The sequence below is a fragment of the Pundamilia nyererei genome, unplaced genomic scaffold (genome assembly GCF_000239375.1).
Source record: "Pundamilia nyererei isolate P.nyererei 1_Seehausen unplaced genomic scaffold, PunNye1.0 scaffold00295, whole genome shotgun sequence".
NCBI classification, from domain to species: Eukaryota; Metazoa; Chordata; class Actinopteri; order Cichliformes; family Cichlidae; genus Pundamilia; species Pundamilia nyererei.
Window position 1 is genome coordinate 159,435 of NW_005187696.1, and position 12,536 is coordinate 171,970.

The 12,536-nt window shown below is 42.9% G+C and overlaps 2 protein-coding genes across 3 annotated transcripts in view; both read right to left on the minus strand.

The window, feature by feature from the left end:
- The window catches only part of LOC102214679 (homeobox protein Dlx3b-like), a 6,612-nt gene extending 2,140 nt beyond the window's left edge, over positions 1-4,472 (minus strand). Inside the window, exons 1-2 of the mRNA XM_005750987.1 lie at positions 3,980-4,472; positions 1,431-1,615 (exon numbers count right to left, since the gene is read on the minus strand). Of these exons, the coding sequence (XP_005751044.1) occupies positions 1,431-1,615; positions 3,980-4,331 (537 nt within the window). The 5' untranslated portion in view covers positions 4,332-4,472. The remainder of the gene's footprint in view (positions 1-1,430; positions 1,616-3,979) is intronic.
- A 1,538-nt stretch (positions 4,473-6,010) lies between these two features.
- LOC102214202 (26S proteasome non-ATPase regulatory subunit 11A) overlaps positions 6,011-12,536 on the minus strand; it is a 12,803-nt gene continuing 6,277 nt past the window's right edge. For both annotated transcript variants that reach the window (XM_005750986.2, XM_005750985.2), the window contains exons 8-13: positions 11,894-11,956; positions 11,623-11,748; positions 11,466-11,501; positions 11,295-11,346; positions 9,174-9,317; positions 6,011-7,262 (exon numbers count right to left, since the gene is read on the minus strand). In XM_005750986.2, coding sequence (XP_005751043.1) covers positions 9,175-9,317; positions 11,295-11,346; positions 11,466-11,501; positions 11,623-11,748; positions 11,894-11,956 — 420 coding nt within the window. In that variant the 3' untranslated portion in view covers positions 6,011-7,262; position 9,174. The remainder of the gene's footprint in view (positions 7,263-9,173; positions 9,318-11,294; positions 11,347-11,465; positions 11,502-11,622; positions 11,749-11,893; positions 11,957-12,536) is intronic.

Below are 12,536 nucleotides of genomic sequence, written 5' to 3' on the forward strand. Positions count from 1 at the left end.
ATATGGACCTGCAGCGGAGTTTAGGTCCAGACACGGCTAGTGACGTCAGACTGAACAACCGGATAGCTAAAGCCAGCACCTAGTTAGCTTACCGTCAGTTTTTAATGTACCTATTTTCTTCTTTCTTTTTAGCACTGTTTTGCTAATCAAGTAGAATTTCTCTGCATAAATGTGAGTTTTCTCAGGCTTTCTAGCCAAAACATGCAGTAAAAAGCTTAAATAATCTAATTTCAGGCAATTTGTCTTAATTGTATGAATTACAGACAAGTTTAGCAGCTAGCTAGTAAACGCTATGTAGCATTTAGCTGCCGAGGAGGCAAAAACTGAGTTATATCCATTATGTGGCCAAGACAAAGTATTCCAAGTCTATTATAATGTTTGTTATATTTCATTAGCCAGTATTTTAAAGAAATACAGATTTATATAATTTTTTTGAAAACTCACTGCCTTACTTAAATGTCTGTATCATTGCCTTAATCTCATCTCAAAGTCATTTCTAAAACGCACCTTTCAACAGCTGTTACCAAATAAATCTTGATGCAGCTAATTTTTAAACAATAAATAAGCTTTAAAAAAAGAATGAGGCATATTAATTCTTGTTTAATGTGGACTTTAAAGAGATTGTTAACCCTATTATTCTTTTATTTGTCAGTGAATGCTTCAAATCATATTTCATGCTTTTTCAAGCTGAAGGGAACTGTGCTCATGTCTGTGTTTGCTTAAAGCTTGGGAATGTTACCCGAGCATGACGCAGTGCAATGATTTACAACAGCTGTGATAAAACAACTCACACCTCAAGTTTTGTCTTTTATCACTCAAGCACAGATAATACGTCTGCTAGTAAATCATCAGGGCACGGAGATTACGACAGCAAAAACCAGACTGACACACTGCAACAACTCGCAGCGCTGCCTACAGTCAAGGTCAGACGTTCAGTGTAGTGTATTTGTGTTCTCCTCTATTTTCATCTGGGGGGGTTTTAAAGCGTGATTTTTCATACATTTCACATTTTTATTTCGGAGTGATTCCAGTTCAGTTTTTGTAAATTTTATATATTGTAGCATCTTTATCTTCAAGTTTTGAGACCTCTGAAACTTTAGAGTACACCTCAAACACCTCAGCTTTCTGCGCTGTGAATCTTTGCATTCAGCTGACATCGCTGCTAAAAAGCCAGCATCACTGTCCATTCAGCTGCTTTCATTTCTCACGTCTCTGATAGTTCCACTGCTTTAGGGCCTTTTCAGTTTAGACCCTGGCTTACATATAAAATGACCTTAGGAAGCCAAATTTGAATGTGAAATACTATCAGCGCATCCATTTCACAGGACACTTCACATCCTTTCCGTGCTTCCACTTGGCCGGTACTTCCGATGCTTTTAAATTCTGCAAGTCATGACTGAACTGCAAAGTTATCACCCATAAAGTCTCACCTGCGTCTGTGTGAGGCCCAGCTGTGCAGCCAGCTCGGCTCGCTCTGGCAGGGCCAGATACTGGGCTGTCTGGAATCTCCTCTGCAGAACTGCCAGCTGGTAGCTGGAGTAGATGGTCCGGGGCTTGCGTACCTTCTTGGGCTTCCCGTTGACCAGCCTAACTTCCACGTCTGGTTCTTCTTTCACTGCAGTGGCGGCGAGGGAAAACAAAAAAGAAGTAAAAATACTGCAATATTTTAACTGACGTATTACCCTTTCACGCCTACATTTCTCATACAATGAACTAAACTTGCATTGTTTTACTACAGGGCAGTTGGTGCAGAGAAGTTTTAGCACAAAAATAGCCAGAGCCACTGCAAACCCCGAAATTTCAAAGAAATTCCGCCAGCACTCTGAGCTTATAATTTTGGTCTGAGTGTCTCCCACAGCTGGGGAGGGAGACAGAGATTTATAGGTGCTTTTCATGTAGCCTGGAGGCCTGACTGTATACAGCGCCGCTCATTTGTCCTGTTGTTATTCTTGTATCCTTTTTTGGGGGTCTTTCTTTAAATATACAACCCCTCGTTGTTTGTATTGGAAGAACACATTGGGCGGCTTTGGTCCAGGACATAGTGTGAGTTATTTAGTAATAAGAAAGTCAGCAAATTGATCTTCGGCTCCTCCGGTCTGCAGTGTTCGACAAGTGAGTAGTAATAATCAATGCTAAATGAATCCCCATTGCATCATCAGTGTGTGTGATTTGTACAGGTGCATTGAATAAAGCAGCTTTTTAACAATAGTAAAGTACTGCATGCATGCCTGAATCTGAAAGGCAACTATTTACAAAGCAGTCTATATTGACAGTTTTTTTACAAGCTATTTTAATTTTAATAGGCTTAAAAACATCATTTTGAAATTGCTTTGCTTTTCACGTGTAAGAGTTCCAAAAGAGACTCGTTACATTCCACTCCAGTGTTTTTCTTGCAGGCTTTGTAGCCAAAGTGGGAGTTATTCTATGCTAAACTTTTATATTCTATATTAAACCCACACACTGTGGTTGTTTAAAAAGTCATGTGCTAGACTCCGTACTTTTGAAAGAGAATTTAAAGGATTTATAAAGGAGAATAAAATGTATTTAAAGAACCAGTTTATACTAAAAGGTCTACATTTCTAGGCTGTGTTCAAATTCATTAATCGTTTGGTTACGGATGATAGGGTTTACATATTTGCACCTTTGTTTATTTATTTATTTTTCTGGGCGTGGCGACAGGCTTTGCGTGATAAGGAACCATGCACGTTGAATGATTCAAAGGCCAAGGCTGACTGACAAGTCGTGACACCTGATGTACGTGGCTGTGGGCCAAAGTCCCCCGGGGCCGTTTCCAGGAGTGAACTCCCAACTGGAATGCCAAAAACAGTACACCAGTCTGTCAAGCTTGTTTTTTCCCTGTAGTTTGCGCCGGCACACCTTCCAAGCTCTAAAAAGGAGCCCAAAGAGAAATCTTTTTTGTTTGTTTGTTTTGCACTCAAAGGGAAGTTACAGAGAACTCCCTTTATGGTTGTTGTTGAAAATGTTGACGTTGCTATGCTATAATACCGACACGGGATCAGCACGTTGAGCCCACCGTGAACCGGTTGCGTGTTAACAAATGAGTCGTCGGCTGCTGATACCGGTGAGGTTGAAAAGTCACTGATTAGAGCTGGAACGTGGCTCCCATCCAAAGGCCTTCGGCCTGCTCGTCATTTCCCTATCAAAATACGATCTGAATCAGGTTCAAAGCAGTGATGATAAACAGGAGCGTTTTGCACCGAGGCTCTGCTCGCAGTGACTGAAGCTCACCGGTGATGATCCCCGTTTCTTCGAGGAATATATACCCATCACGTCATCCTGCCTCATAGAAACTACACTGATGCCTTAATTGTTTGTGATATCCCAGACAAGCTTCCCATTGATATGTTTATCGACGTTAAAGCTTAGATTTTTATAGACTTGTCTTTCCTTTTTTAAAACGTTTGGGACTTTTAAAACAAGGTAACACAAACTGTAGCACTCCATCAGCTGCATATGAACATGGTTGTTTTGTTTTGTTTTTTTTACTTTGTAGAGTTGAAGAACAGCTACTCTTCATAATATCTTTGTGAGTCTTCTTTCTTTCTTTACACAGATACGTTACAAGGTTATTTCTCAACAAAGTGATAGCCAGCGCCTCTCCCCGGAGCCCAGCACCATTGTGTGTGGGATTTTGCTCCTGCCTAATCATTTTCTCGTGATGAACAATAGAAAGTTATTTGAGAATCCGTTGAATGCTTCCACATATCTATGAAATGTGATGTGTGGAGAGTTGGACGCAGTGGAAAAACGAAAAACAAAAATAACTTTCTTTTTTTTCCTCGTGCGTAAAACTCATGCGCAATTATTGGGTTCATGTGGCGAGACATGAGCTCTTGCCATACATCAGCCTCAGGTGGTCAGTGTGGCTTTGACAAAGATGGAGAGCAGCTTACACAACAGTGCTTATCACATTTATGCTCATATTTTTTAAAAAACTTTCCGTTACGGGTGAACTTACCGCTGTCCTGCAGACTTGGCTGAACCTCCCTGTTGAATGCTCCGTGCTCCCTGTATGCTGCATGGGGGTAAGGGTACTCTGCCTTCCCAACGGGGTAGGCACCGCCGGGACCCATTCCGTTGAGGCTGTAGTGGTGGTATGCGTACGGGTTCATGTGCTGAGCGGAGTACGGCTGCTGTGCCGGGTAGAAATCCTGCGAGCCGTGGAGCGCGCTCTGACCGCTATAGAAGCCCATATCTGTGGAGGAGGACTCCGGCATGGTCGGGGAATCCTTGGAAGCCGAGATGGAACCACCGGCCACGGGGATGGAGGGCTTCTTCTCCTCGAAGACAGGTGAGGACTGCCCGTTCATTTCCAGGCGTTTATCTCGCTGTTGTCGTCTCAGATCGGGTTTGCTCTGAGCTCCGAAGCAGCACTGTTTAGAAACTCCTCGCACAGTCTGAAGCTTGCGTTCCCAAACTCCCTTGACGCAGCAGCCAGGCTGTCCACCGTGGCGGCGCCCAACCCAACTAGAGCCCCTAATTACAGGGCGCGCCGAACTGAGCCAAGCCGAGCAGGACAGAGAGGAGTGGATGTCTCCTTCTCATTGGCTCGCCTGCTCGTTCCCTGCCTCTGCCCTGAGGCCAAGACAGCGCTGTCGCCTGTCTGGCTCCCTTCTTTTCCCCACATAAACCTCCAGTAAGCCTCTCCTAGGGCCTTCACCAGAGCGCGTAAATAGCTGGCAGGACTTACTCAAAAGTCCTTATTTTATCTACCTCGAAATATATTCAAGTTAACATAGAGAACCGTGAGCAGAGCAGATAAAATATGTAGCTACTAACCAAACTATGCGTAATGGTGTTGCGATAAGGAGTGTTAACGCATTAACGTAATAGTGCTGCCTCCCATTTAAATGCAAATAGAGCCAGGTGCTGTTTAAGAACACGTTGGGAGTTATTTACAGTTAATCAAGGCTCGTCGTTTTCTTCTTTTACATGTGTCAATGTGGGGCCCCGGGCTTCTGCTCTGCCTGGGATGGGGGGAGAGAAACGGCCAGCAACAAACCTACTATAAGTTTTGAGTGCATGTGACATTCCCGAGAGACAATACAGGAGGATAATGGTAAAGCTTCCTTGCAGTACCTCCGTTTGAAGTGAAACAGTACAAAGTGCTATAGTTTTCAGTAATAGAGGGAGCTTGTTAAAAACTGAATGCTAATTTGGTTTTTTGCATACACAAATTACCATCTCTCTCACAGGCTCTTTGATCGAATAACACTGAATCTCACCACCAGGCGTCGCTGTTGAGACTACAGGGGTTTTTAATGAAAACGCTTTCACAACCGGCCTGATGTAATAGAACTGTTCTTACCTCTAACCAATAACCGCAGGATTTGTTCACAAGTTTAACACTTTTAACTGTGAAGCTCCCTCTTTTAGGAACACATGTAAACCACATACTTGTTTCTTTTTAGCTAACTATGTTAGCAAGTTAGTCCTTACTTTTAGCTAACTATCGCCTTTAGAATGCATGTTTGCCAACCTGAAACTGTTACTGTATCTATTCGTATGTTTCTTGGTTAACCATTCTTTGCTTTAAAGAAAACATCTTAACCATTTACTGGTTTTCCTTAGTAACAGAAATATACTTGAGCTTGCACCGAGTTTTCTCTAACTGCTCATAAACACATTCAACCTGAATTGTAGCTACTGTAGCCATTTCCATATTCATTGCTATTAATGTATCAGCTACCTTTAGCTAATTATACATTTCTTTATTGGAATTAGTAAAAGCAGATTTTGTAACCACTGCCTTTGATTGTATAGCCTTCTTCACATGCTAGCTTTTACATGGCTCACCCAGAAGCTGCTCAGCAGACTCCCCTTATAATTAACTGAACAACTGTGTTCTTATCAATATCATTGGTTGACAGTTAGTTTACTACAGGCAAGTAAACAAGTTAAATGTCATTTTCAACATACTACCAAAGTTGCTGGAACAATAAAGAGTGAATGGGTGATTATTCCAAGTGTTGTAAAAGCACACCGCTTGCAGGTTTGACTTTTTTATTAGCATTTTTCTTTCTCTATGTCATATATGGTAAACCTTTGAGTCCTTGCAAAATTAAGTTCCCAGAAATGTACAGCTTTATTTTCTTCAGCAAACCCTGCCCTTTTCTGCACAACCGACTCATCATATCTCAGAACACAGAGTTCACCATCAAGTCATATCTTAAGCCTCAAAAGCTCTTCATGTGACTGACCGAGCTCTCAGTGGCAAGGTATACTCTGTTCTTATGGATTATAAAAAAAGGAACAGTGTGAATACATCATCAGGCCTGGGATGAACAGAGGCGCTTGGCAATGTTATATACAAACAGGAGGTGGGAGTGCAGAGGGGAGGAAAGAGGAGGGGGTATTGGAGACCCCAGCATGGTGTGATGACTGTTCTCCCCTTTTCCTGTGGCATGGTCCCAAGTGGACAGAAGAGCAATTCCCTGTATGGTCCACAAATCCCAGAATGCCTTGTGAGTGAGCGAATGAGCACACTTAGGGTGAAAACGTTAAAGGGAGAGGGTGGCAAAAGTTGTGGTAAGGAAAGAAGGGCTGTTTGATGTCCTGTGGACAACACGGGGTCCATTTTTCACAACAACAGATAAAATTCAAATGTTCGGTTTCAGGGTTGGCTGGAAAATTAAACAGAGCAGGTAGAATTCAGATCTACCAACCAACCAACCCACCTTCATCCTTTTTTACACTCTGAGAACAGATCAAACATTTGTGTGTGTGTGTGTCTGTTTATAATACATTTATGTATAAGTGCTGTATATGTATTCTTTACTGGTATTTTACAAGATTCCCTGATGGCCAGCGCAGAGAGAAACAGGAACCAAAATAAAAACTAAACAAAAGGGAAAAGGAAAAGAGGCTCATCCAATTTTACATACAGTAAAAATCAGTGGTGGGAGAAAAGAAGAAAGGCGCAGTGCCTGGATTTGTCCATAGGGAGGAGCACTTTGTGTCTGATCAACCCCAATTAGATTGGAAGGAAGAGACAGTGACAGGAGGGGCGGGAGAGCAGAGGGCTGAGGGAGGACCAGGAGGAGCGGGCAGTCCACCCTGTCAGTTTGCTGTTCTGTTGGGTCATCTTCAGTGGGGCAGCTGGTTGTTTTGCTTGCTGGGTTGTTGAGTGTTTTGTGATCTCCTCATCCTTCTCCCCTCGTCCCTCCCGGGTTGAAGTGAAGCAATCGACAAAGGTCAGACTGGCCCACGTCACTCCAGACAGGAGGACAGATGGTGTCACTCTGAGAAGAACCATAAAGACAAACAAGACAGAAAAAATGATCAACAGACACCAGGATGAGGTTAGTTTATGTTTGCCTTACAGGCAGCAGGACACACCACACTCGGGACCAGGCTAGCTGCTTCTGATTTACAGAGCAGACAGAAAACGCTGCTCTTTTTTCTGTGCTACGTTTGTTTGAACATTGGATTGGGCACGTCGGGTGATGGAGGGATCAGACAGCTACCTACAAGGATTGAGGACGGACACACACTTTTTAACCTGTCACCTACATACTATTGTGCCAATGATAAAGTCATTTATAAAACCTCTGGACCTGTTACAGCAGGAGTTGTGCTCAACCTGTCACACACGTGACCCAGTACACAAAAACTCAGCTAAAGATACAGAACCAGAATCCTGGCTGCACAAACACACACAAAAAAACACAATCAAGAACAAGCAGACCGTCAAATATTTTGTAATCTTAACTTCATTGTGTGCAAAAAATCTCTCAAAAATATGTCTGAAAAATATCATTTGAACAGCTTCTGATGAATAAACTACAAATAAACAAAGCACGTTTGTAACCCAGGTCCTTGTTCAGCAAACCTGTACGCCATGAGGAGGAAAGCCTGGCTCAGCGCAGCCACACCACCGTGTTCCTTCTTCATATATCTCCCTCCAGGAATTTGCTGACATTTGTTATTCTTTATGAGTGCAAGGATCATTATTCTTCATACTGAGACAGTGATTTTTATTCTCTCTGTGATAAATTAAAAAACTGCAGTGAAAAAGTAGCCGGTAATACACACGAGGAATCAACACAACAATAGTTGTAGTCTGCATCGCTGTGTGTTTTCACAATGAGGCAAAACTTTATTTATATAGCACCAAATCACAACAACAGTAGTCTCAAGGTGCTTGAGGTAGAGATTTTCTGCTGAAGCATAAATCTGCAGTTAGTGACACTGGTGACTTTTGCTTTTTCAGCAGTTTTTAATGACAAGTTTAAAAATTTACAATCGTTCTATAAGTGTGTATTTACGTGTTTGTATTATTACTGAACTACAATAACTCAAAGAATGGACTATTTTGACATCGTCGTGTACAAAGTGTTTTGAAATGCATAAATGAAACCTGGTTTTTTGTTCATTTTAGGAAACATAAAAAAAGGAAATCATCAAAAAATATTTGACTTTAGCCGTGTTTTCTCCTGCTGCGTCGCATATCAGTCTGTATTGACTGAAAAACCCGCAAAACATTAATTAATTATTCAATCAATTTTCATCAGCTACCAGAATAATTGATGAAATCATTAAATCCTGGAGAACTATTCACTCAAACGATTCCCAATCTTACCTGTCAAAACACATTTTAAAACCTTTAAATCTCATCTCGTCGTCCATCAGTCCAAAACTCCAAAGAGGCTCAGTTTACAGCGATGAGATGGAGGTGAAGCAGTAAACACTCACACTAAACCGCTAACTACAGGACCTTCAACTCGCTGTGAGTCAATAATGATCATGCTGAAGGCAAACACCACACCCAGACTCACAGTTGGCAGGTGAACACGAGTTATGTGACAGAAAGAGACGGCAGCGGCATCTAACTGAACCCCTGTTTCTGATCTTTAATTCAGTAACTGGCTGACGGAGGTTTTCTATACCTTACAGTAAACAGGTCAGAGTCACCACAAATAAGCTCCGAGGTTTCATTTTTACAGGATTGGTCTTGGCCTCCTTTAAATCTGCAGAGCCACACACACATTTTACTGATTGATGGATTCAAAATATTTAGAAATTACAATAAAATTCATACTTTGGAGAGTAACTCACTTTATTGTGTAGTTACTTCATCACTGCTCAAGACTGCTGGAATGAAGTAAAAGCATCTTTCTACAGTGCATGTGAATGATCTCAATCAGACTCACCTTATGTAAGCTTCTTGGCTTTGTTGTAGAGAGAGTCCACCACTTTGCTCATGTTCTGAATGGTCTCTAGTGCCGCCTCGTACGTCTTATCCACCACCGGCTCATCAAACACAATCAGGACGCCTTCACCTTGGTCCAAAATACCTGTGGAGTAGGAAGGAGTGAAAGCAGGAAAGAGCCACAAAACATCATTATTTAAAGAGGAAAACACTCGTACACAGTGATGTATAGAAGACCTGCATCAGGACTGGGACTGTGAGTGAACATTATAAACCATACTGCACAATTAAATTCTATTTTTAAAAAAGACCTTTGATCAGGGACAATTAATGTTTGAACATAAATAGACAGCCGTCAGCTGATCGGAATATTTGTGGGCTTCTTGTTAAACTTTCGTAAAACTGCTTTAGTTGTTATATATATGCAAACATATGCAAAGGTCAACAGTTATTGAGCTACTCTACCTGTAGCTTAAAATATTGTCCCAAGGACTTTGCTTAAGCAAAGAAAACTTAGTGTATCAGATATCCACTTTATAAAGCTCGCTCAAGAATCAAAGAACACTTGTAGCATCAAGTCAGTTAAACTTGTGGGACATTGATGTGAAGTAGCAGAGTTTCAGCTGATTAACAGCAACAATGAGACAACGTTCAAAACAGGACTGGTTTTACAGCTGGAAGACATTTTATCCTTTCTCATCTTTCACTAGTTTTGCATTTGGCTAAGGTGACCGTCACCACTGGTAGCATGAGGCGATACCTGAACCCGGCACGGGTAGTCCAACTACTGCAGGATGGTACGTGGTAAATGGACTGGTTCTTATATATATATGCTTTTCTACTCTTCTGAGCACTCAAAGCGCTTTACACAACTTGTGCATTCACCCATTCACACAAGCACATTGTTCTAAGTAGCATTCACACTCCGATGGATGCGTCGGAGAGAAATTTGGGGTTACTACCTTGCCCAAGGATATTTGGAATGCAAACTAGGGGAAGCCAGGAATCGAACCACCAACCTTCCGATCAGTAGATGACCTGCTCTACCGCCTGAGCTACAGCCACCTCATTGTCAGAAGGTTTGCTGTGTCTCCCAGGACAGTCTCAAGAACATGAGACTGTGGAGGCTGCAGGACACAGACAGTTACTCTGGGAGAGCTGGACAGGGACGTAGAAGATCCTCAACACATCAGCAGGATCAATACCTGCTCCTTTGTGCAAGCAGGAACAGGATGAGCACTGCCAGAGCTTCAAAGTGAACTCCAGCAGCCACAGGTGTGAATTTGTGTGACCAAACAATCAGAAACAGACTTTGTCAGGGTGACCTGAGGGCCCGATATCCTCTAGTTTTCCCTGTGCTCACTGCCCGACACCCTGGACTCCGACTTGCATTTGCTGTAGAACAGCAGAATTGGAAGGTCTGACAATAGCAATCTGTACAGATGAGAGCAGGTTTACCCTGAACACCTGTGACAGGCGTTAAAGGGTCTGGAGTAGCCATGGAGACGTATCCCGTCTGTAACATCGTTCAGCATGACCAGTTTGGTGGGTCAGTGATGGTCTGGGGAGGCATATCCATGGAGGGACACACAGACTTCTACAGACACCCCGACTGCTGTTAGGCAATAGGATAGAATCCTTGGACCCAGTGTAAGACCCTACTCCCATGCTGGTCCTGGGTTATTGTTGGTGCACGAAAATGCCCAGCCTTATATGGTGAGAGGATGCAGGAAGTTCCTGACAGATAAAGGAATTGATACCACTGACTGGCCTCCATCCTGGCCTGACTTAAATCCAACAGAACACCTCTGGGACATTATGTTCTGGTTACATCTCAGACTGTCCAGGAGCTCAGTGATGCCCTGGTCCAGATCTGGGAGGAGATTCTGCTGGACACCATCCATCATCTACAGTACCATTCTGAGCTGCTATTGTGACATTTTGGCAAAATGGACAAGCCCACTCCATCATTTATTACTTGTGTCTTTGAATTCAGCCCTGTGTAGGTTGATCGTTTTTATTTCCATCACACCATGTGGCATCCTTTCATTCCTAAGACATTACACCACCCATATCATGTACACAACCCAAGTATTCATTGACAAAAAACGCTCACACGTACCATGAAACTTCGAATCCAAGATCATTTGTGATAATTTCCTCTCCACGTCTCCCTGCAAGACAGACACAGCATGAGTGCAGCGATCACAATATAAACCTTTTGGAAATACTTAAAGCAGGCAACTGGTGCATAATGAAAATGAAATACTAACCAGCAAGAGCAAAACCTTACCTTAGAGAGTTTGATGAGGGAGGAAATGTGTGCTATCTGTCAGAGAAGAGAATACGAGTGCTTATAAACACTAAGCAGTAATGAGCGCACTACACAGGTAGCTGTTATTCTATATGAGCCATGTTCATATCTGTCAGAAGTGACTGGAGAGGATTACCTGGACCCTGGAGAATGGCTCGATGACCCTGATGAGGTTCTGCTCCAGCAGGTTATCATACAGCTTGGTCAGGTGGGTGCTGATGATGGGATCATCCCGCAGCTCTGCTTTGTACTCTGTTAGCGCCTGGGGAGGGGAAGTTGAGGGCATTTTTCATCACAAATGACAGGAGGGGGTTCAAATATTATTACAACTGAAAATGTAACCCACACAAACCAGTCTACTAACCACAATGTCAAGGAAAAAGTCATCAAACTCTACATACACTCACCTTTTCAAAGTCTGCCAGCGACCGGTTCTTGCTGGCTTGTGCCACACATTTCAGCGAGTCTGTCTGTGGGAGAGAAAGAGAGGGATGGATAACAGTAGAGTCAACATTACCGAACAGCTTTTACTGACAGATACTGGACACAAAACAACCAAGTGTTCACAAATATACAGTAAATCCTGCAGAAAGCCGTCCATTTGGGGTAAAATGGTTACTGTTGCCACGGCCGCCCATTCTCACACAGCATATTATGCAGCTCATGGTGCAAAGTGAAGATCACGTCTCTGCAACTCTACTGGAGGGATGGAACGTCATGCTTCCAAAACACATTCCCTCATTTGCTGTTGTGCAAACGCATCGGTCCAAAACCTCCAACAGGTGTTCAGCTGGGGTGAGATTAAGCAGCAACATGTGGATGCTACAAATACCAGGCTTATTTACATGTGTTTGTGCTACAACCACAAACACGGTTAACTGGGTCACTTCTGGCTCCAAAAGAAAGTCATTCAAAAGCAGACTTAAGCAATGCTAGCCCATCACTAAGGTCGTGTCCAAATTCATGAGGCCTCCTGAGGCCGCATTTGTAGACCGATTACGTCACAGCGACGCGCCGAAGGCTGTCCAAATTCGTAGACTCCTCCGAATG